At 40.6% G+C, this 24,878-nt stretch overlaps 1 protein-coding gene across 3 annotated transcripts in view; it reads left to right on the forward strand.

Moving 5' to 3' along the window:
- The first annotated feature begins 17,030 nt into the window (after window positions 1-17,030).
- LOC126848447 (synaptogenesis protein syg-2-like) overlaps window positions 17,031-24,878 on the forward strand; it is a 266,232-nt gene continuing 258,384 nt past the window's right edge. For 2 of the 3 annotated variants that reach the window (XM_050589369.1, XM_050589371.1), the window contains exons 1-2: window positions 17,031-17,201; window positions 21,444-22,026. In XM_050589369.1, the coding sequence (XP_050445326.1) occupies window positions 21,966-22,026 (61 nt within the window). In that variant the 5' untranslated portion in view covers window positions 17,031-17,201; window positions 21,444-21,965. The remainder of the gene's footprint in view (window positions 17,202-21,443; window positions 22,027-24,878) is intronic. The other variant, XM_050589370.1, reaches the window with a different exon arrangement.

The following is a 24,878-nucleotide window of genomic DNA, read 5'->3' on the forward strand; positions in this document are numbered from 1 at the left end:
ATTGAGAAAAATAATCTATCTTTTTTAAAAGTAGTTTACATTTATTTTTAGTAATTATATCTATTTATATCTATTGTTATTTATTATCTAACAAAATTGATCCATTTCTGTTATTAAAAAAAAAAAAAAAAACAGAAAAATTATTTTAAAAGTTTTAACCAAGCATAATTGATCAGATTATTTGAAGTTAACAGTAATTTAATTAAATATATATATATATATATATATATATAAATCAATCTAATGGTACTGTATCAAAAAACATACAAATAACATTTATAAATGTTTTTTTAGTTTTGTTTTTTATTAGTATAAAAAAGTTCAGCATTTTGTCTAAATTCAAAGCATATTTATACTTTAGGTATATATAATATTGAAAATAAGATTGAATTATCTCGATAATATTGAAAAAAGTTAATTGAATATAATTAAATATTGAAAAGTACCATTTATTCTATATTTATAAAATTCGACATTTATCTCAATTATAAACTCCATTTATCCCGAAATAATCTTATATAAAAATATGCTGGTGTTTTTTTTTATTACGATTTTGAAAAAAGAATGAATACATTAATCGAAAAAGAAACGGGATAACACAATTACCTTATTAGTGGATAGTTTTAATTTGCTTATTATTGAGCCGATAATTTTCGTGAAAATAATCGCAAAATTTTCCCTTTTCCCTTTCGGAAAATTTGACAGAGTCGTACAGAGTCTTGTCGCTGTAATTAATTGACGTAACAATTACGTCAGGCGTGACGAAACAAATATTAGAACGTTGTATCATGAATGTACGCATCGATGCTTCCAAATTCGTGTATTTTCGAGATTTTCAGCCGCGCGGATCAGCGGTCGCGGAAAGGGGTCTCGTGTTATGCCTGTGTATGTACATAATGTATGTATATGTTAATGTTGCTTGTGTATTGCTTTACACTCTCAGTTATTGCTAATGGCCGTAGCCGTTGAAAGCTGATTTTATCGGCAATTGAACTTTCGTGTACATTGCGCGAACGTCACGGCCGTTTTTTGAATGACGTATCATCCGGCGTAGTATATGCTTGATTGAAAAGTGTTCATTTAACGATTGACCGTTCGTATATATATATATATATATATGCAGCGTCGATAATATCTCGCAAGAGTACGGGAAATCAAATAATTTGATGTCAATGAGTGACGCGCTTTACGCGCAAAATAAATAAGTAGATGGAACGTTTTTCGGCGGAAATTGCAAAACTTTTTCGAGAGAGGAGGCGATGCGATGTGAGGAGCGAGTGGGCGTACCGTGGCAAAAATCTATCAGCGCGTTTGTAAATTTGCCCGAGGACGGGCGACGTGTAAACGCGTGGTTGAAAAGTTTGCATCCACAACGAGGGGAAAGCCATAGAAAGAAGATGAGGTATGAGAACGGGGGCAGGGGAGGGGGAGACGGATGCTTCCGGCGGTGACGTTGGATGGGGGAGGTCGAAGGAATCAAGCGAGGCTACCCCCTTGTAAGACACTGTTTCTCATCCGTACCACAGCACCAGTTGGCGCATGCATCATCTCGCGGCATTTTCCACCGCGTTATTCCATTCCGGGGGCGTAAGCCGCATTCTCCGTTTTACGTTGTAGAAATATCGGCGGGACGTGGTCGACTGGATGCTGCCAAAATGATGTTCCTCGGACATCCCGACGTATGGTATTTGCGTGCGCGTCTCTCCTTCTTGTTTCCGCCCGATGAATGATTAGACTCGACGATTAAATTGCGTCAAATCGTACGAAAATGATCAGCGATCTCTTCGTCTCCGGGGAACCGAGGTATTTCGAAATATCTATCTTTGGAATTATATTTAAAGTAAGGTAAATTGGATTAATAAGTACTCGTGCGTAGAAATATTCTATAAATGATGTCTGATGACCGAAATAGACTGTCGGCAAATCTGAGAAGACGGTGCATCTTGAAAACTGGTACACGTTTTCTCACTTACATCTTTGCTCTGCATCGAGAGGGAATAATCGGAAAATTCCATTCGCGGGCATAAATTCTTTATCCCGGGACAAAGTCGGGATACCACTCCCACGTCTCCCGGATACGCAAGAAAAGTAACACAGCGGCGCGCCAAATAAAAATGAATGGTCCATTAGCGATTTTTCGCCAACCGCACTGGCACTCTTCTTGCTCGGCAAATTTTTCGATACCCTTTCTCTGGCGCGCGCGCGCGCGCCTTCGGCGTCATCGATGCCCGAACCATTCATCTTCGAGACGCTACTTTTCCTCGCTTTTATCCCATCCCGTCCCTTTGCTTCCCTCCCTTGTACCAACCCTCCTGCGCACCCCTTCGCCGCCCTCACCGCTCTGCCTTGCGGAAGGAAGGTCCGAGGATGGGGAATGAAGGCGTGATAGATGGCATTAGAGTTACACAATCAACCCCCACCGCTTCCTCTTCCCACAACGAATATACCGACCGCAACGAGTTTCTCGGCCCCGTTAATCGCCAAAGTCTAAACTGATATTGATACACAGAAGCGGTGAAAAATGTAATTAAACCTCGCCGACGCCGCCGACACCGCCACAGGTCTTTTTACATCCCTCTCGGCATCATCCATGAACTTTTTCGGCTCAAACTCGTGAATTACTGACGCATTCTCTGCGAAATTCGCGCGTCTATCTACTTTTACAGCAGATTTCGCGTCGCACTTTTGCGAAATGAATACCCGCGATTAAATTTGAATAATTACACTTACTACGATAGGTTTAATTAGATTGCGATGAACAAAATGGCTGTTCCACAATCGGCTTTGGCAATACGGCTTTTTCTCGATCATTAACTCGCCTAATTGAATCCTTAACGTGTAAATAATTAATAAAACAATTGATTGTTTTGTTTCCCTCGTTAAAATAATTATCAGAAGTGCTAAATGGAACAAATACTTAAATTACAATTTAATGTCATGTGAAATATGTTTTTAGTCCGTACACACGTCATGATTAAAATACAATTCAAAATGCCGGGTCATGTTTTAGTCGCGAATATATCAGAAGCAACATGTAACGCGCATAAAAATATTTGTGTAAATATTTATATGCATCGAAAGTAATTACTTTTTGAAATCAGATTATTTTTCCGCAATATGTGGTATATGTAATTTTTCTTTTATACAACTTTATATATATATGTGTCAAATAATTAAAATACTCCCAAATGTCCATAATTTATTTTTACTAAAAATGAGTTATGCTAAAATAACGAAAAATAATATAACGTATATTTACATCTACATGTATGTGCGAAATGGGGAAGTGATGTATCCATATATTTGATTTAACGTGTTTTTAGTTATGAATAATTCAATGAAATTTAATATGATTTGAATACCGCTATCTTACCCGTTTTTAATTTATATATATATATATATATATATATATATATATAATCTGGTTTTCTTTTTTTGAACTTTAAATTATATTTTTGTACACATATATATGTAAGATGTAAAATTGCGTGCAAAAGTTTACGCTGACGTGACTTTTTTGATAATTGTATTTAATTTATTTCTGTCTTTTAGGCGAACTTAATCACTGTAGACCCATCTGGCATTTTCGCTTTAGATGTAATATTTATACAAGCTAGTGCGTTAATTGTGCCGAATCAAGAGCAGCAGGGTTTAACCCAGAGAGTATATCGCGGGGCTCGAAGATTGTTAATTTGCGAAATCCGTTGAATTTCGGCGGCTGCGCGCAATCAAAGCAAAGCAATTAAGGCGTAAGACCGCATGAGAGATTTTCCTGAACACCTTCGGAATATCGCACACAAATCGCTGTCTCACGTTCGTATCATTGGGAAAATTGGCAAGTGTATGAGGAGTTAAAGCATGAATTATAGGAAGCTTGCTCCTTTGAATATACAGCGCGCGATGGAGACGCTAATTAAAATCAGATTGAGAATCGCGTTTTGAAAATTTCAATACGAAATTAGAAGATTACGCGAGGATTATGTGAGCGCGTAAACGAGTAAATTTATCTTTTGGAAGTAATATGCTTAGTAACGCGAAACTACTGAGAAAAAAAAATCGAATTATTTTCATACACTTGCGCCTCGTGGATGTGTATGCATTACAGCATGTATAAATAATCGCAGCTTTGAAAGCTATTATTTATGTCAGCCACGTCGTTTATTTACCATGCTTGATAATATCAAACAACACTTTTGGTACTACAAATTTTCAAGATCACGGGAAAGGATTTTTTGCCAAACACGATACAAACAACACGACATCGCATATTTCAAAATAATCCTTATATTTGTAAATTCTTTAATTATTATTGAAATTATTGCTAAATTTTTAATCCGCGCTTTTGTGCAAGCGCTAGTGCTGAAAGAATTAATGCGTGAAAGAATTAATGATGCAAATTGAGTTAATAATTCATTATTACTGTAAAACAAGAGAAGCCAACAGGATTTATACATTTATTCATAGAAAATTCTATCTTATTCATTATCTATTTATATATATATTTTAACTATTTAGTACCTAAGAGAAAGAAAGAGAGAGAGAGAGAGAGAACAATTTTTTTATAAAAATCCGATAAATTTTTTTTTTTTAAGTCTGCCAAAATTGACAAGTAAAATTAAAGCTTTCAGATGTTGCAGCTGAGACAGCTTACATTTTGTGATTGGAACGCTATGATTTCATAGCATCCTATACATACGTAGCCGCGTGCGTCCCAGTATGGTACGCATATTTCCAGCGCACGCGACCGCCTAATAAGCTTTATTTGCCCGTGCCGGCGTATTACTTTATTTACGGCAGTACCGCAGAGCAGTAACACGACGGCGGCGACGGTGGCGGTAGCGCCAACAGCGTAAATATCACACATACACACGGCAGCCGGAATTATTAATATCCCGAGGTAATTTCGCGTAATTGAAAATGCCTAAGGAGGGTGGCACACCAGAGTTTTCTCGCCTGCTCTCTTTCCCTCTTTTCGTTGCGCCCCTTTCTTTCTTGCTTTCTATCTCTGTCTCCCACTATGATCTATATTTTTCGCGCTTCTTCAATTAATGAAGCTCCGAAAATCGACATAAAAAAAACCCGCGACGATATTGTTTTCCACTAACAATTTGATATTTCACGGGGCACGGAATGCATGTAACATTTATAGCACTATTTTTACGATGGTCGGTGTGTAAACGAATTATGCGCGCATAGTGTTTGTTCGCGGAGTAACGAGTACGAGAGAATTAGCGAGACACCTTGTACATAACAGGCGGATATAATTCATTTACCCTGGATTTCTGTCAACGGTAAAACAATTGTGTATAAAAAACGAGCGTAACGATAAATACCTCGACGAGCGAAGGTATGCCTGTGTCATGAAAGATGTAATGCCGATATCGCGCTTTATTCGGAAGCGTTTTATGTGTAATTTTCTTGAAGAAAAACAGCGGTTAAAGCTCTCGTTAAGCGTCAAGCGCAATTTTCAGACTCTGCTGCGCGCCGCTCAACAGAGACGACGGCGACCCGCGTACTTTGTTGTCGAAGAGTTAATATGCAAAGCGCATTTTAATGACATTAAAAACTTGCCAATGAAAGAGACTTTTATGCAAATGCACTTTAACACGTAAACCGATCATAATCAATGTTAGAGCTACCGCTCTGCCGGCAACGTAGCAACGTAAATCTGTGCGCAGATTATTATATATGTAAACGTGAATGGAAGAGTTTAAAACGTCGGCTTCCTCCACGATCGACGAGCTGACACCAACGATGATACAGCTCCATTTTTAACAAGCTAGCTCGTTAACTCACCGAATTGTGAAACAACGGACGTCATGCTGACTCATAGACTTAATTTGTTATTCATAACAAATGGTGTCACGTCACGTACTCTTAAAAAACAGCATTTATCGAAAAATATAGATGAAGAAATTTTAAAATCATATTTTCATTATTTTCAAGCAAATCGATGAATCTTATTATTATAGCGTATCGTAATCTATCATTATCATTATCAGTACATTCTCTTTTGTATTATCATGAAAGAATGTATGAAAGCACTTATACGCGTAGAAATAAACGAAAAGAAAAAGGAAGTAATTTTAAATGTAAAGGAACTATATAATGTTGAATGAAAATTAATCTTAAACTAATCTAAAGTTAAAAATTTGATGTATTTCGATAGAAAAAAATATCTCTCCCGGTACATGCATACCCTCTATTTGTCGATAGGTAAATTATATTATTGTTTACCTATAGTATTGTTTAAATTGGCATAACGGCGCCGTTTCCACAATCACAATGTTATCGTGTCGGCAAAAGTTGGTAAAAAATACATTCGCAAATGTGTGTTTGAAGCACATGCAAGTTATTCGCTCGCAATGGCTTCGCCGAGTGTGTTGACACGTGTTTGAGAGGAGACCGATCCTGATTCGGTTGGAAGAGGTCGGATCTCTTGCCGAGCGAGACCGCGCTCGATGACACGTGCGTTAAACGAGTGATAAATCGCACCCCCGATATAAGCTTTTCGTGTAGAAGCGCGTGATTTCGCAGTGACTGTATTTTCTCCATGATGCATCGGAAAAGCCCGACGCGTCACGAATGATCGACCGACTAGGGATACAGGTCGCGAGGTTCCCGGCTGCAAATTTCTCTCTGCCTCTCTCTTTCCTTCTCTCCTTCCCCTCTCTACCTCTCTCTCTCTCTCGCTCTTCACCTATTTACATTGCGCTTTATCTCGTTACGCTCTGTATTCACTGTCGCCCGAGCGAAGCAAAATATGTGCGACCTTTTATCGGCTTTAAAGCTCCTCGCATTAAAGTCACATAAAGCGCGGAAAAGGGGATCTATGATCTCCATGTAGGTTTCCTTGAACACATCTGTGTGCGCGTTGAATGTCGCATAATTATAAAATGTTTAAATATTTATGAATATTATTGTTCTACACCCTTGTAAGATTCGACTTTACACAATTAGACTACGTAATGCTCGCTAATTTCAATCAATTATAGATCGCAATTTGATACGGACGGATGTAGTGACACATGTCGCTTTGAGCATCCCGATATCATTCAAAATGCAGGAGATGCCGAGCCTTCCCGTTTTGGGACGGACGGGTCAGAAGTCGTCGTTCAATTAATTAATTACTTAATAATTAATTCGTCCCGCGGGAAATCATCGTGCTTGCTAAGGCAACGAATCGAAACGCGCACCGTAGTAATTTCGCAAGGAGCTTCGTTCTCGCGTGTCCTTCTACTTTAATATCGTAGCGCGCCCGCGCCTCGTTCTATACCTCCATCCACCGGAAGAAACGAGTTTATTCAGTTTGCAACTTGGCCTAAGTGCTCTACATTTTAATGGATAATTACTGCGAATAGAGTAATTCGAACGACTCTTTCGCAAAATGTAGTAGAATGTACGCACGACGGGCCGCTGCATATATTTATTTGATGTGCACTCCAACTGTCGCAACCGTTTGGTAGAATTTTGACATTACATATTATGTAGAATGCTATCTAGATACGTAGCTATTTCTTTTTTTTTTTTTTTTTTAAACGCGTAGCTTTGAATTATTTTTTACTCTACAAATTCGTATATAATAAATCAAGAAAAAATGCGGAAAATAAAATGTTCCAGAAATAAAATGTATCATTCTCACGTAATTTAAAATGCAAATTACTCGAAAACTTTATTTTTTATGCCTCATCTTTATCTCTAGATTAAAATCTGCAAAGTACACTAAGTTTCTGTAAATAATTATATAAAGCTTTTTCATTACGCACCGGATTGCGAACGACAGTTTGGTAGACTGAGCGTTCGAATTGATCGGAATGGCTCAATTTCGGCCATTTACCGTTGCCCAGTGGCCTAAACGCCACCCCGAAACGGTATCGCGCGGCGAGCGATAGAGAATAACGGAGCGTATTCGTTCGTTATCCCGTTTTTTTGTCTATTTCGCGCGTCGGATCACCGAATAGAAATTTGAACCGCTCCTGGTGTGTCGGCGAATGATTTTTTATAAAAATCATTGTGCCGTGCGATCCGTCCTTTGTCGCGCTCGCACAGCGGCGTAGGAATCGCCCGGACGGTTCCGGCAATTCGTTTTTTTTTTATTTTTTTTTATTATTTTTTTTTTCAAGCATCAAAGAGCGATATTCTCCGGCGGGCGCGGATTTATTTTGTAATACTAGTTGTTATGTGTGCATCCTTGGCGAGAGATTGGGCGTGGTACACCTCGGCGAATCGAAACGGACGCTCGTGCTTTTATCGATCGCGACATTCAATTTTGCAGATTTGTATTATTACCAGGTCTCGTTCAAACATTTACGCACGCGAATGCACGGATTACATAACATTCGTTCATGAATTATTAAATTTTGCATATATATATCAGCCGTGATGTCTTGATTGATCAAAAATTGGCGCTGATCTTTGCTATCGAATCGGTTGATGTTTGATCGAATAACCGAATGTTATTTATTCGACACGTCATTAATCAGCTATTTCCAGTAAAATAATGAGCACATATTACGAAATTATTAGAATTACTTTTATATGCCTATGATTATGAGAACTTTGTATATTTAATAGTGATATATTACACACACACATACATAATTCCAGAATACCTTTCTCCAGGAGGATGACGCAAGCTGTCGTTATTCATTACGTTTCTTAACGATCGAGGGACTCGAGATTTAAGTTTCGCTTCTTGACTTAATGATCTGGAATGTCGATAGAATATCGGAGACTAATTAGGGCAAGGCGTTTCCTTAATGGAGGGCACGGTGATATTTTTACTCTGACCGCGAAAGCATCAAAGATTTAACGGGTTAAATAGGTTGTCATTTTAAAATCAGAATAGACCAATGAATCTGATGATCCGTTGTGAATTTTTAAAATTGAAAGAATGACGTGTTCTTTTGGAAAATCGAGACGGTTGGCAAATGGATAAGAGATCAAAGAGTTTTTCTTTGCCAATGTTGCATCAATGACCTGTCAATGACCGCGAATATCTTGCTGTCGATCGATTAATAAAAATAGAAATTTAATCTTGTTAAAAGTTGGTAAATAATCGAAAATCGATTAATTTTATCGCGTTGTATCGAGCATCCGGCTTAGACTCGTTTGCGTGAAATGGAGCAACAATACTTGCGTGGAATATGTCAAAAATTTCGTATAAACAGTTATAGGACTGTCGCGATGAAAAAAAGCGTCGAAAAATTAATTGGTAAAATTTTATATGCACGGACATTGCATTTGGTCGATTCTTTTTTTTAGTAACTCTTTTGTAATTTCACATAGCAAAAATATTTACAAACAATTTGGGATTTGTTGAGCTGAAAAACAGCAATAATCCGTAAAAATAAAACTTTTATTTTAGCTTCAACTCCCAGCTGCTGTTAAAAAAAATTGATTGTTTTAGTGTATATTTTATTTAGAAAAAATATATGTTCAAATTTCTTGCGTGTGTGTCAAATGCATATTTTTATATAATAATAATTACATAGAAAGAAATATAAAATATATACTAGAAATAAGTTTAGGAAGTTTTCATTTCTCGAATTTTTTTATTTGCTGTAAACTTTGTATCAAAATTTTTTTCCAAGATGTTACTATTACTTCTTGTTAAATTATTTGATATTTAACTTATTATACCAAAGTCCTAATTGTTGATTAAAATGTAGCTTTAGCTTGTGACAGTTTTATATTGCGATCATACGCAATATATGAAAAGTTTGTACATGTATATATAATTATATCTATACAACGATTGAAAAAGCTGAGCGATATCCCGGCTGCAAACTTCCGGTTTTAATGGACATCGTTTTGGACAAACCCTATCATCAAATATTGAGCCGAACGGTAAATAGGAACACGTGTGTACCTGAGTTACGCATGCACGCGTATAATGCGAATAAATAATCAGATATTTCAACAAGCCTTCTCCCTCGCGCCCTCTTCGTCATCTCTTCGCTTTCGAGCAAAGCCACTGTTGATATATCGACAATCGATTGACTCTTTAACGAGCGCTCATCGCTTCGGAAAATACTGTAAATTATTTGCCGACTGTGTTATTAGTGATCATCGCATCTTCATCTTTCGATTTCTCGATTCCTTTAACTTTGCAAACTTTCTCTCGGAAGTTTCAATTTTGCGTTCTCTATGATGGTTATTATATTTTCCATTATCGTCTGCTTCGTCAACTTCGGAAATAATTAAGAGTATCGAATATAACAGTTGACAGCTTTATTAAGAACGAGTTTTGAATCTTTCGACGAATGGTATTAGCATTACGACTATTGCACAAAAATATATAATTAAATAAAAATAGAGAAGTATTATTTCGAGATTTTTTTTTTTACGTGAGTGTCACATTACTATACAAATGACTGTGTGGTTGTAGCGTTTCACTATCAATAGAGTAGCGTGTGTGTAAGAGTGCTCGTACAACAAAACCAGAGCGAGTGAAATAACGACAATCCCTCTATTCGGCGAACGATACGAACTGATAAGAACCGAGAATGAGCGGGCTCGCTCGATGCTCAATGAAAAAAATCACGGATATATTTTTATTCGCAATGGCATGTCGAGTGTGTCGTAACGAGTGCATTTGTGGGTTAAGGGTGTGTCCCTATTGCACTGCAATCGCGTGTAAAAAAACAATCGTGCGGCTGGACCTATGTTACTCCCCCTCGACACGCGATTCTCGTTTTTTTTTCAGCGTCTAATTTTCCCGATCGACTTGCCATCATTTTCATAAGCGCAGAATTTTTCGTGACTCTTTACGCACAGTTACAGTCAATTACAGGGTGTGTCCGAATATCGCGACAACGCGAGACGATTTTCCGCGCAAAAATAAGTCGAAAATGTAGAACAAAGTTTTCTTATACAAAGTTTTATATTCGAAAGAGAGAAAAAGGATTTAAAAAATTTTCCAATTTTCTCGAGAAATGAGAACAAAGTATAAGAAAAATTTTTATTTCATATTTTCGACTTATTCTCGCACGACAAATCATCTCTTTCCTGGATGAAAGCAGAATTTTTCTCAGCCATGTATATATAAATATTAAGTATTTCGCATACATTTCGATCGCGTTAAAATGTGCAAGAAAAGGCGCGCGATGGCTCCGGGCTTCACATCGTACAGTATTAGATTCCATTTTGATGCATATTACACGACGAGTTTGGCGCACGTGGTGCTGCGGCGCGGTTGCGGAGAATGGGAATCGTGGTCGACCGTGAAACGCGGCAGCACGAGGCGCATCGAATCTACGTATGTCGGATCTAATGCGTATATTCCTCCATTGACAGCCCGGGTTATCGTCAAAGGGCGCGATCATCCCCGTTGAACGTGGCGGTCTATTATGCTGTTGTCTGACGCTCCGTTCGCTCGCCCGCCCGCCCGTCCTCTAGGATCGTCGACGGCGACAGCGAATGTCTTTACCGTATACTCGGACGAAGTAACAAAGGAGATGGCGAGCAGGGGGAAAGAAAAGAAGAACGGCGAGACACGCGGTAAAAAACGGCGAGAAACGAAACGTGACGATTTTCGTCGGCGCTTTCACGCGCGCGGACGGATAGGGTATCGGTTGAAAAGGAATCCTCGTCAACTGTCCACTTTTCATCGTTTTCTCGTCTTTCATCGAGCCGTCGTTCGTTTCGACGGCCCTGTTTCACCCGGACCCCGGGTCGAAAAGGAGCAAATAGACGGACGCGCGTGATGAAATCGTCGCGCCGGATATCGATACGATCCAGGGATCCGCGCTCTTCATCTCGTTCTGCGATGTTCCAATCGAAGACGATGACAAAAGATGAAGACGTATACGTATATCTGGGAGATTTATCTATCTCTCTAATCAAATCAAGAGTTTCTACCGTCGACGAAAATTCTGTCATTCTTCTTTTCACGACAGTGAAAAATATACATTTTTCGAAGTGTTTCGAAAAAGATGATTAAACACAGCTGCGATGATTGAACCTGCTTTGTCGCAATATTTTGCTTTTACTTCACGGAGAGACTGTAACAAACGCCCCGAATACTTCTGCCGCTTTATTAAACCCGAGTTATCGCGCCAGTCTCAGAATTAAATCGCGCCCGCAATTCGTGTGCAACGCACGCTCACTTTGACACAAAACATATGTTATCGCTTAGCGAATACGTCAAAGTGGTAAACGGCGAATGCGATCATTTGCGAGTCGGGACTGTCCGCCAATCTCCGTTTTCGAACCTCGGCGCAATTGTGTCTCACGGGGCTGGTTTAATTAGGAAACGGACTAGGGTTTCTGCCGGACGTTTACTCAGCGCTGTGCTACCGACAAAGCCGAAAACAATCGGTGCCAATGTCCTTCGAGTCCGCAGGCTTTGCCCGAGAAATTAATCGAGCGCCGCACCAGGCCAAACAACCGAGCTTCGCGTTTACTCGCGCCTGCTGTCTGTCCGAATCGTGGTGGCTGCCGGGCAACGTATAGAGAAATAGAGATAGAGACAGATAGATAGATAGATAGATAGATAGATAGAGAGAGAGAGAGAGAGAGAGAGAGAGAGAGAGAGAGAGGAAATATCCACGAGACGACGCGACGGTTGCGCTGCAACAATGCGACCCGGCAATTCGATGCCCCGAGATTCCAATTGGCTGCCAGATAGCAATTCGTTTAGTCGGTCGCCACTGCACCACGAGCGATTATCGCGCACGCACGCATTGAGCCGGATAAAAAAAGAATGCTTTTCGGATATTTCACTCTTCGAGTAACGCGGCCAGTGTGGTCGGAATTTCATTGTTTGACTGTTGACTGCTAGCACGACAAGCTATGCTCTCCGCCTAAAATTCTTCTGCCGCTGATAATATCCTTCATTGACACATATCTCTCTCTTCCATCTTTTTCGTTGATCGATAAATGATAAAGTCGCGACCGACGAATCCTTCCTGTTGCTGCACAATCAGCAGTACAATCAGCATGTCAAAACAATGTTTAGCTAATAGACGAAAGAGATGACGACGAAAAAGAAAGAGAGAGGGAGAGAGAGAGAGAGAGAACGATCGTTTAGGGGGAGTTAATTAGTTCTCGCCATAATCCCGATGGTTTTGGACCACATGTGCGTGGCTTAATGCACGTTTATTGCGTGCAGCTGAAGCGCTTGCGTGCGCTCTCTCATCGCGCGTTTATCCCCTTTTCCACCCTCTTGCCGCGCGCCTCGGCAACCCCACTTGCCGCGCCGCATTCCGCCGTATTGCGATATCCCTCATCGTTTCGAAAACATTCAATCGGACGTTTTCGCTCTATCTCCCGGAATTTGCTGATCAATGGCTAATTAATAGTCACGAGACACGCGGGGTAATCCCGCGAAAAATATCGATCAGATCGCTCGTAATTCGCCTTGGCTCGAATTCATTCATATTTTCCTGATGATCGATGACGCGCTCGTAATTTCTCATAACTCGCGTGAAAAAAAATGCTATATTTTTGACCTGTATACTTTCTTTGACCTATTTAATCGGGAGTCGAAATTGAGGATCCTTCAGGATTCCGATACCGATAGCGGAAGCGCTTCATTCATCTCGTACATGTGTAGGTACGCCTGTAATTTCACGAGTTATTCCGCTGTTTAAACGATTGTGAAGCAGCCATTCGTATCGCACAGTGCGTTGTATATGACGGAATTTTATTTTTATTTATTTTATACATCACCATTTTGTGCGAAACGATCGCAATTATCGAGGATATTACGCTTGTCACTTGTTCACTTGATCTCTCACTGCACAATACGGTATTCCCATTGCTGAAGAGAGCGTGATTAATTATTTGACTTATATTTACGACGAATTATTATTATTATTAGGTGTACATGTACGTGACGCACACTCTTTTTTCATGATCGAAAACGAAAACACGTTGATTAAATCTCGATGCGATTAAATCTGGTGATGACATTTAATTCGTATTATTTGATTTGCGTATATATACGAAAGGAGAAATTGATCATTAATTTAAATATCATTCCCGGCTCGCTTGCAAGGAGAGATAATTAATCTATTCATACCCGCACATGCCAGAGTTTCCAAAGAAGTCAAGGTAAATAGGTACCTATCACGTCGTAGTGGTAAAGCGCATCTCAATTGTTACAATGTTGCGCGAATGCAGTTTGCCGTTGCAGTTACGCGGCTTGCTCGAGCATTGCAGCCTTAGTTCCGGCATTACTTTCGCTCATTTTGCCATTACAGTACTTTCGTACCGGAAGTTCCATTCGCCTCCTCCACTCACCAAGCGCGGTCCAATGGCGAAATGTGTCATGTAAAGTACAGCTCTTATAGGAATCTTACAAGACATTTGCGCTGAATGTGTTTTTTCGTCTCTCCCGGGATTTTCCGCGAAATTTAATCCGCGAGGATGTACGAAGAATCGAGGCGTTGCGAATCTCGTCGCAATCCGTATGCGCGCTTAAGCACTTGTACTTGACGATATTTGGCGATGCAGCGATATACTTTTTTTTAGTATTACGCTTTACAGATCTCTTCAGACTTATCCGATATAGATTACACGTTTATCTTCTTTATTTATTTCCTTTTAGCACTAATTAATCATGATCTGTTCGTTATTGTTGTTTTCAAATTAACGAGCTCTTATCGATAGGAAGAGGGAGAGAGAGAGAGAGAGAGAGAGAGAGAGAGAGAGAGATTGTTGAATAGATCTTACATGTAATTGAAAGATGCGATACTTTGCGATGTTATCCTTAATTATCTCTAATTAATGAGCAGTTTTTCTCAGACATTCGGATAAGAGCGTATCTCGGGGATTTAAGTTCGACTAGCGCCATGACGGGGAATAAGCGCGCGCGGCAAGATTTCCGAACGCGATCCCTCCCTATCTTTCCGCGATATCTCGCTGGGAATCGTTAGATAGCGACGACAACTAAGTTACCGCTCTGCGAGCCGTTATCACGACCAATTGTGCGGAAATACCTTCGATCGTACGTTACCGACATTGACGTGTACGCGCTCCATTCTCGCGATTCTTTTTCCGACACCCTTTTCCTCCATCCTTTCCTCCCTTCCTCCTTCCTCCACCTCTTCTCTCTCTGTTATTTTTTCTTTCTCTCTCTCTCTCTCTCTCTCTCTCTTCCTTTGTTCTCTTCTTACCCGTTATTTCCATGGTCGCCGAGACGTTCGACACAAGACATTCTTGAAAGGCTCCATCTTAGCTCTCGGTAAGAGTCGCGCACCGGGAAAAGAGCTGCTTACCGCCTCAGTGAAAACTATAGTGAACCAGTGATAGAAACGAGAAAAATCCTATAAGCTTTTCTTTACCATGGCAACGCTGGCAAGTTGGTATAAAGCGCGTGGCGTGATCGTTGCACGCGTAACAGTATCGCGTTTCTTCATTTTCATCTTTTTACGCATGTCTCTCGGTGACTTTCCCTTTTGCTTCCTTTTATTACTCTCAAAGAGAGAGAAAGAGAGAGAGAGAGAGTACGGCTCTTTCGCTAAATGTACGTTATATCGATGGTAACATAATAGCTTGTGGAGAGTTCTTTCTCTCCTTTTTTATTCATTCTTACGAGACCGTATCGATTGGTCTTTACAATTTTTATAACGTTTCTCTTAATCTACTATTCAAGAAAAATATCATGTATTCCAGGATCCTCAGCGGGATCATTTAGATATGGTCGTACGTACTTATGTATGTGTTACTTCATAGAGCGATTAGACTAATTAGGAGACCGGGAGCAGGACTAGTCTTGGACACCCGAGATTACGAGATTCTCCTGCTTTGCGTAATTTAAATGGATCTCGTGTAGCGTATATTCGGTGGGGCGGTGTGGCGGAATTTCAAGCAGATTATAATTTTTTTTTTTACCTGACACGGTATTCATGTACGTGAAACGTTCTAACGCGTTTAACGGTATTTTATAATAAGCGCAAAATTGAATTAAACTTTTGCTGAGTTATATTGAAGTTTACGTAAAACAAAGCGAATAAAAACATAAACTGCATCTGACTTTATCGTATTTATAATCCAGATAATGTCTTTTGATGTTTTTATTTTTGTTTTTGATAAGGAAACTTGTGTTTAAACAGTAGTAAATATAAATATTAAATATTAAATAAATATTAAAAAGCTGCATAAATATTATTTAGAGATATAATTTTAAATATTATAATTTTTATTTTTATTATTCTCTATTAGAAATATGTAGTAATATTCTGATAAATTTTTATTCTTATAATTCACCAATCTTCTTTTATAACTGACCAATTTTTTAATATTTCTAAGAGTAAAGAATAATAAAATAAAAATAAAAATAAAGCTACGTTTATAAAAACGTAATTATATTTAATAAAATAAGAAATAATAATAATAGCGTATAATATGTATCAACTAAATACTGACTATATTTATAACAAATAATATTTTAAATAATAAATACTGCTGATTTCTATTATACATTTTTTATTATAAATTTTCAAAAGAAAATCAATATGGAAAAAAAGTTGTAAAAAGAAAAAAGAATCTACAAAAAAGCGCAATTGGAGAAGCTCTTATTATGTATGCCGCTTATATACACGTCGATCGAGGTCCGCCGGAATAATTGCGCATTTTCATTCCGTGGAAAATGAAGTTAGGGATTTCATTATCTAAAGTACAGATAGCGAGACTGACAGCCTTTATCCGCGGATGTTATCTCGCGTTCTTTTGATTGACAGCACGTGCGCCAGGGGTTTCCCATAGCGGGCGGGCATCGTCGACGAGGGGTATCGGCGGGATATTCGCGCGGAAGAGCTCCAGTGTGTGCCGGGCGGACGTCACCGCTCCCATGGTGGGGAGGTAGGGATGAAAGAGAGAGGGAGAGGGAGAGACAGAGAAGCGGACGGGCGTCGCGACGCTGCTCGGTAGCGCCAGGAACTAAAAGTCCGGGCGCCACCGCGCGCCAGTGCCGAGCCCGCGATCGTGGCGAGCGTACGCGTATCTCGTGCGTACCGTGTACGCATATATATCGCGCGCGCGCGCGCGCGTTTAAACACACGGCTGTCCGATCTCACACGCGTCTGCCGCGAGCGATCGCGCGTGCGAGCGAAATTTTATCGCGCGGAATTTCACGGCAGAATTTTATTCCCGCATCGTCGTCATCATCATCATCATCATCATCATCATCATCTGGGTGGACGATAGCTTCGAAAAAAATCGGCGTTTCCGCTCCAGGATTTACAAGGAGAGAGGTCGATGTCGATTTTAAAGCGCGGAGTCTCGGGGTCTCGAGGTGTCTTTCTTTTACCGACCATCCCTTTAGGGAGGAGTGACGTCCCACGCTGATGACAATGAATCGCGCTACGATTCTTTTTTCTCGATTGTGCCGCGCTGCTCTTTTCCCGTTCCTTCTTTTTATTTTCTTTTTTTTTTCTCCCGACCCCGTTTTTCCATCGCTTCTCTCAAATCACGAGAGGTCGATAATGTTACATGACTCTCGGTGCATCGCGGGGATTTTCTGACTGGGATTTCGCATCCCTCTTGACTCTTATTCGACGTCGATCCGTCCGCGGTCGTGTGGCAGCTTAACGAGTTCCGCGGCTTTTTATCGGTCAGCCGTTCGCGGTGATTGGAATCCGGCATCGGGCGGACCGAAATCCCGTAGTTTTCATCGGCAAAACGATCGGTGCCGATCGGCGCAGTGGTTGGAAGAGCCGTCGGATGGTGCCGACAGGTGTTTTTGCTAAGTAAACATGCTACAACTGGCTGAATGATAGATGAAGCACGTAGCTTCGTGACAATCCGCCAAGTCCCTTAACGAGCAATGGACCAGGACCGCGATATCGATGAGATTTCCAGAGTTTCCTCATGATGGAACATTAATTCCTTTGATAGTGACGCAATAAATCGTAGATTCACAGAAGGAAATGATGATCTTCCTCATCGAGACACGAATTGAAGAGTGAGAATTTGAATTGTCGATTTATTTTGGAAATTACGATTATATCAATTTTATTTGATGCAAAGCGATCGATCTCGAAAAAAGCAATTTTTCTTTTGAAGCCAGTGTTTTTTTTAAGTCACTCGAATGTCCCGCTGACCTAATTCGCGTTCGGTTTTTTATTTCTATTAACTTTGTTTCTCGCGTTTGGCGAATTTGAAGCGACCTGTTCGCGACTTCCGCGATAATTACGCGGGCGACATTTAATATTCGTTGAATTAATCCGATCCCGCGTTTGCGAATATGCCAAAACGTTTATAAACGTTTCACGAGCATGGCTGCGCTTGTCATCGGATTTTTCTCGGCGCGGCGTACACAAAATTCGCGTAATATTCCGAAAGATAAACGGAAGTGAAGGGGAAATTTTTGCGCATATTTCGAAATTGCCCGTTCCGGTACCTCCTAGATCTCGTTAGCTCGAATTCGTTAGCTCCCCTCGTATGTTCGAGTTAATCACAAGGCAAGTCCCGTATGTGAGGACTGATGAGCGCGTTTTAACGAGCGTTTTCAGTTAACGCGACAGTCTCACACATTTCTCGTACCCTCCGGTCTACCAGGATCGGCCCGCAGGACATATATCCTAACTGCCTGCCTGCCACGCGTCGAGTTGATTCCCCTCAGGCTCGGGCGAGCCAGAGCCCTGTTAGCAAATTCGATTCGTTGCGGTAACTTGGGCTTCTAGCTGCGAAACGGGTAGTTAACGATTTTTCCTCGAGCACTCCCGGCTCTCTTTCGCCGCTGAATCGAAACGCTGACGAAACGTACACCTTGGAAATGTGACGAGGCTGTAGCAGGAGACGTGAAATATTTCCACGATCTAACGAAATGTTGTTAAATAGCGGCTTCTCCTACCTCGCTTCCACGACGAAAATTGCTCCGTTCGTTAAAAGCGAAGCTATCCAGTTTCAAAGAGTGGAACACACGAGAGATGAAAACCGATGAATTGGCGAGTCAAGCCATTTTTCTCTCTCTCTCTCTTTCTTTTTTTTTTTTTAATCGAGAAAAAGGCGTGGAGGGATCCGACGTTTATTCAAATTCTTCGCGGAAACGTCAATTATATCCCGTAATAGAGAAAAGAAATGCGCGACCATTTCGCCGCAAGGTCAATGAAATTGCTTATCGAGGCCCCGCCAAGACTTTTAACTTTTCGTGAAAACCGATAAATTCACCGGATCCTACTTTCCAGCGCGGATACGCATCCCCACCTATATACGGTTCGGCGGCGCAAGTTTTAAACTAGTAAAACTCTCTCCTGGCCTAAAACGTGAGAAGACGTATAAGTAAATTCGATTTAATAGCGTAAGTTGGACCATACATCACGATTAAAGCAGAATCAACTCCGTCCGCACTTTTTACCGAAAAAAAGAAAAGCAACGACGTTGTATGGAGAAAAACTATATCGTGTTAATTGTTAATTTTATCGCTGAATAATACCTAAGGAGGCTGCGATATTATTGATATTTGTTATGAAACCGCCATCTTGACAACGTACATTCGACTTATTTACCCGAATATTTTTGAACGCATTCTACTTATGATGCTTTTACGTTGTGATCAACAACAGGGAAAATATATCAGGAGGTAATGTTATAGCCCGTCTTGGAGTGATGTATTGAATGTTTGAACGCGCGAGAAACCATAACATCCGTAATAGAATAAACTGGGATCTTGCCGAGCACAGGATGCGACCAGATGTTTGCCGACGAAATATTCAGTGAGAAAGTAAAAGTTCGTGAAAATATTGTGTCATTCGTTATCATATTTTCCATATTTTATCGAATTTCAAGCAATAAGGAAAGGGAATATAATGGAGTGAGATGAGGATATTCGCAGTATAAATTGTAATATTTTTCTGCAATTTTTTCTGTTGCTTACCGAGTAGTTTATACATTTCATAGCTCGATAAATATCCACAAAATCCTTGATCGTTCGTATTAATGCGACTTTTATAGTTCAAAATAATCGAAGTGAAGTACAATAGAGAGATAATAACAATGTCGTTGGAATTTCTTTTTACGGAGAAAACGTTCGGTAATTCGTATAAAAATGATGTGGTTTCGAGGAAAACGTTCCATCGCGAGTCCTTATCGATTGATTCGTCTGACCACAAAGCTGTAATTTATCAGCTAAAACGAGATACTATTATGATCATTTTCTATAACGATATTCTATAACTGTTTCTCAAATGACGAAACTGACGTTTTTTTTTCCTTACATGATAGGCACTTTCTGAAAAATTTGTCATAAATTTATAATTTATCCACGGACTTAATTTTCATATACTATTAATGCGTTTATTTCCTTCATAATAATAATTATCTATTTCCTGAAAAATGTCGAGATAAAATATGTATGGTAATTGTTGTAGGAAAAATGCGGGAGATCGAAATTATCGGTAAAGTGGAAGGGCTGCTTCGTTCTCGTAGATTCTTTAAACTTGTCCGAGCTTGAGATCTTTTAAACTTAAGTACCAAGTTGGCGGGGCCAAGTATGGAAGAACGCTACGGAGGCTCCGGCAATTAATCACTTAGTGGTTTTATTCAATTACGTCTCGTTGCGGACCGGAGTCGAGTGCCGTTGAAAGTGGTGAGAGAGAGAGAGAGAGGGAGAAAGATGGAAGGAACGCTTCGGGGTTTGGCGAAGACGGGTATAGGGCTACCGAAGGAAGTTACCGTCCAGAGAGAAACGACCGGGGAAGCTTTCGGAAACCTCGCAAAAGTGTTATTCGAGACCGAGAGGATCGCGCCGCGGTTGGCCGCAACGACGGCAATGGCGTCGCGTCGCGTCGCATCGCATCGCATCGCATCGTTTTCCTAACGGAAAGCCACCATCTGCTAAGCGCACTTATGTGCCTCGTATTCATCGATCATCGACGACGATCGTAAAATTCGTCGAGGTACGATGATTCGCTGACGTCGCGTGCGTCTATTTTTCGTGCGAAAAAACGCGCGAGCGTTTAAGAGAACGGAGACAGACGGGAACGAATTGGCGCAACTCATTAGAGGCGTATTCAGTGGATTTTCAACTTCTTTCCGGCGGCTATAGAACATCAACCGCCTCGTTTGAAGGCGGCGCGAGAGAGAGCATAACCGTGTCGACTGTATATTTTATCCCAACTCTGGAGCCTCGAACGCGAAAGTTGGGACAACTCGCGCGAACGATCCTCTCGCGCAAGTTTTTCCCCCTCGTTTCATCGAGTTTGTCCCCTGCTGGTCCACTGGTCCATATCCACGGCGATATTTCCCTTCCGCTTCCGTTCTCGCCGCTTTAATATCCCGCGCTACGATCGAGAGAGAGAGAGAGAGATTCTCATTCGAGCGCGAATCCGGACGAGTTTTCCTCAAGGTGCGGAAATGGGACGACCGCCCGACCGAATTGAGAAAGACGACGCTCGAGACCCTGACCACCACTCTTCGCGTTAAAGCGCCATTACTACGTTTTACTATCGGCTTTAGCGATGGTAAAATCGAACAGCTCTCCTCTCTATTTCCAGAACGAACGCGAGAATCGACGTCGTCGACCGTCGTCGACAGGGCATTGCGAAGGTTCGCGAGCGATCGTCAGTGAACAGGTGACGTGATTCGTACGAAGAAGCACTTTTCTACCGCGATCAAGTAATTCCTGGGACTCGACGTCCGGGGAGTCGACCTCTCGCGACCGAGAGAGAGAGCGGACGAGAGGGGACAAGTGATATGAGTGCTGAACGCAGGATCTTTCGTGACGTTAAACGGCGATCGAGTCGCGAGCGGTACCAAGGAAATACCATCGAGTGATCGGCACGCGAGAAAGACCGGATATCGCGCCGGGGGGACAGGTGGATAGCGAGAAAGGAAAGACGCGCGAAGGACGAGAAGAACGTAATAGTACAGTGTGTTCTCGTTTTGGTTGCGTGAGAGGAAAGCGGAGGAAAGCCCCCCGTCCCCACGCGCGCGGCGAGAAACGAGAAAAGTGAAGACGAGCTGGAGGACGGCCGGGTGGAAAAAATAGCCTCGAGGCGGGAAGGAAGGTGAAAAAGATGATGTGGTGCCATCCGATCGTTCTTCTCGTCGGCCTGCTCACCGTCGTCCGTGCTCAAGGTCAGTCTGTTGCCCGGCATTCCTCATCTTTTTTTATTCTTACTCTTCGTTTCCCCACTATGGGCGCAATTATGTCTTACTTTGCGTTCTCCCGCTCTAGCCCCCGTATACCCGGTGTTGGTTCGGCGATATTTTTCTCTGTGCACGCGAGAGACCGTTTTCGGGATCTCTTTGAGAAGATCGCGCCCGTTTCTTTCTCTCGCGGAAATTTAAGGCGCCTACCATAGTATCGCGTTCGTTAAAACGTGTCTCTCGTGAAACGTTAAAATTTATAAAGATTTTTTATCAATTTAATCACGCGAGTAACAATTCACATGATAATCGTAAAATAGGTTCAGGAAAAAAAAATTATTTCCCCCGTGATGAAAATTGGAGGCCTACGGGCTTTGTTTAATTGTCTGCGCTACTTATCTGACGCATAAAAATGAATTTTGTTACGCGAGTTAACTGTAACATAGTTTGCAAAAATTAGTCCTAATAATATTGCATCATTGGCTACAAATATGGCTACAAAAGCGACACGAATTTGCTCTCGTCAAACTTTTTATGTACGCATGAGTCTTCTAACATAAAGTAGAATTCAGAATTCGACGCGAATTTTTAATTACTCGCCTCTCTGTTATATAAATACGCCCTGTAATTTGCATAAGTTTTCAAACACAGTCATTTTTTCTACATACTAGAAAATTGTAAATCTCTAAATGATATTTTTTTAAAATTAATTTATTGAGAACGTAATATATTATATTTAAAAAAAATATTAGTAGGTATTTTATAAGTCGATATACATTGTAATTATTTCTCTAAAAATAACTCATCGACAAATATCCTTTTATAAATATTCGACGAATCTATCATTAAATATTTTTCTCTAATAATACATAATACGCGCTGAATATTTAAAATTTACGCAGATTTCTCGTAAAAACTTTTTTTTCCTGCAAGTTCAAAATCTCTTATATATGATACGATAATATCGGGATTCTCCGTATTACGTTGTACGAGCTTATCGCCGCGGGATAAATCACATTTGTCGTCGGTATAGAATCTTGCACGACGCAACTTTTCATCCATGTCGGATATTTCGTTCGCGAGTGTGAAATTTGTTTAACACACCATTCAAGTCTATTTCCCTAACAATGGCGCACACGTGCCGACATTCACCGTGTAACACCGTGGTTTCACGCGTATCTGCTGACGTCTACCCATTGTCGCGGGTCGGCCATTAATCATCGTCGCGCGAGAACGCGCTTCCTAAAAGCAACAACAATATTATTTCGTCAGAGTGGCCGCGCGATTTTCTTCCGGGAGGAGAGGGGTGTTTTTCTTTTTAAACTAACCAAGTTTTTTACACACACACACATGCGGACATTACGCGCAATATTGCGAGCGGGAGTATTTCCCGTCGCGTTTCCCTCCCGCGCGTGCGGGGATATTTCCCTCAACGTGCCGAATCCTCTCTCTTTAATCGTCCTCTCTTGAAGCGCGGGAGAAACGCGGAAACGGCGACGGAAATAAGAGCGGTGAATACGGCGAGGATGTGCACTCAGAACGGGATGACGTTTATTTCGTAGGAAATTTTATACCGGGCTCGCGTAAATTCTTTTAAAACGCTTGGACACCTTTTTACTGACGAGACTTTCCCTTGCTGCGGATTCGATGAGAATTTTATGATTCCGAAAATATGTTCACATCGTTACATTTTTTTTTTTTGAGGAGACAAATTTAGACTTCGCCGGTTATGCAGGTTGCGTGTGCGCGAACGGATGAAACAACACTCGTGTACCTTCTTTTGTGGTTGAATTGATAATTATAGGAATAATTGACGTTCATTATACCAGATTGTGACGTTGATTATGCCGGATTGTACTAATAAGCATCGGAAATCGTTTTCCATTTCTTAATCTCGTTATTCTCGATTTTATGAACTACATTTAGATTTAAAATATGAAATATATGACGTAGTTTGACATCTCCAACGTGGTTTTCTGTTACGTAGAGGTAAATATAAAAAGACAGTAATGTGTATGTATGCGTCCGTGTGTGTTTATAACAATCTTGTATTTATTACTGTAAGAATTGATTAAAGGATAGTGAATGCTCTCATGATTTACAGAGTATATCAGTGTCTCGAAAAAAATCGATTTCTTTTTACTTTGGCCTTTAGAGAATTTTCTATCATAAAAATATTTATATCGGTGACTTTAGTACAACACACACGCACACACATAAACATCTTGTTTTAGCGCAACGCAAAGCATGGAGATTATCGGTGGCATTTACAAGTCGTGGATGTTTTTACTAAATTGATTTTCCGGGGTTTCGCTCGATGTTTGCGCGTTTAATTATGCGCGCCATTATTCCTACGCTGCAGATAATGTAGCTCGACGCTTATTAACTTTTTACGAGACCCCAATTTTTCGAAAATAACTTTAGCATAATTCGCGTGAATTCATGGCGGCTATACTATTGCCGCGTTTCCTATAACTAAATCTATGGCTTTTAATGGATAATGTAATGTCGGAACGAAAATGGCTTATTATTCGTAATTTCGACGCGGTAATCTCTTGCGCTTTTACAAAGTTTATCTAGTTTAATAATTGCTCTATAGCGTGAGAGTATATATTTATAACACTCGCCGCACACAGATCATCATTATACAATATCCATTCCGTGCTATAAGCTTTTAAAATCACCTAGCACACGTGTTTAAGAAGACGATAGAAACCGCCTCTGCAGGAGTCAAAGTACTATAATCCTATTTGACACTTGATAGATCTAGTCTCTCTCACGCTGCATATAATTCGCGCTTCTGTGCTTTTGATCCTATGATCCGAGCCTCTCATAATCGT

Source organism: Cataglyphis hispanica, chromosome 3 (genome assembly GCF_021464435.1).
Source record: "Cataglyphis hispanica isolate Lineage 1 chromosome 3, ULB_Chis1_1.0, whole genome shotgun sequence".
Classification (NCBI taxonomy): domain Eukaryota; kingdom Metazoa; phylum Arthropoda; class Insecta; order Hymenoptera; family Formicidae; genus Cataglyphis; species Cataglyphis hispanica.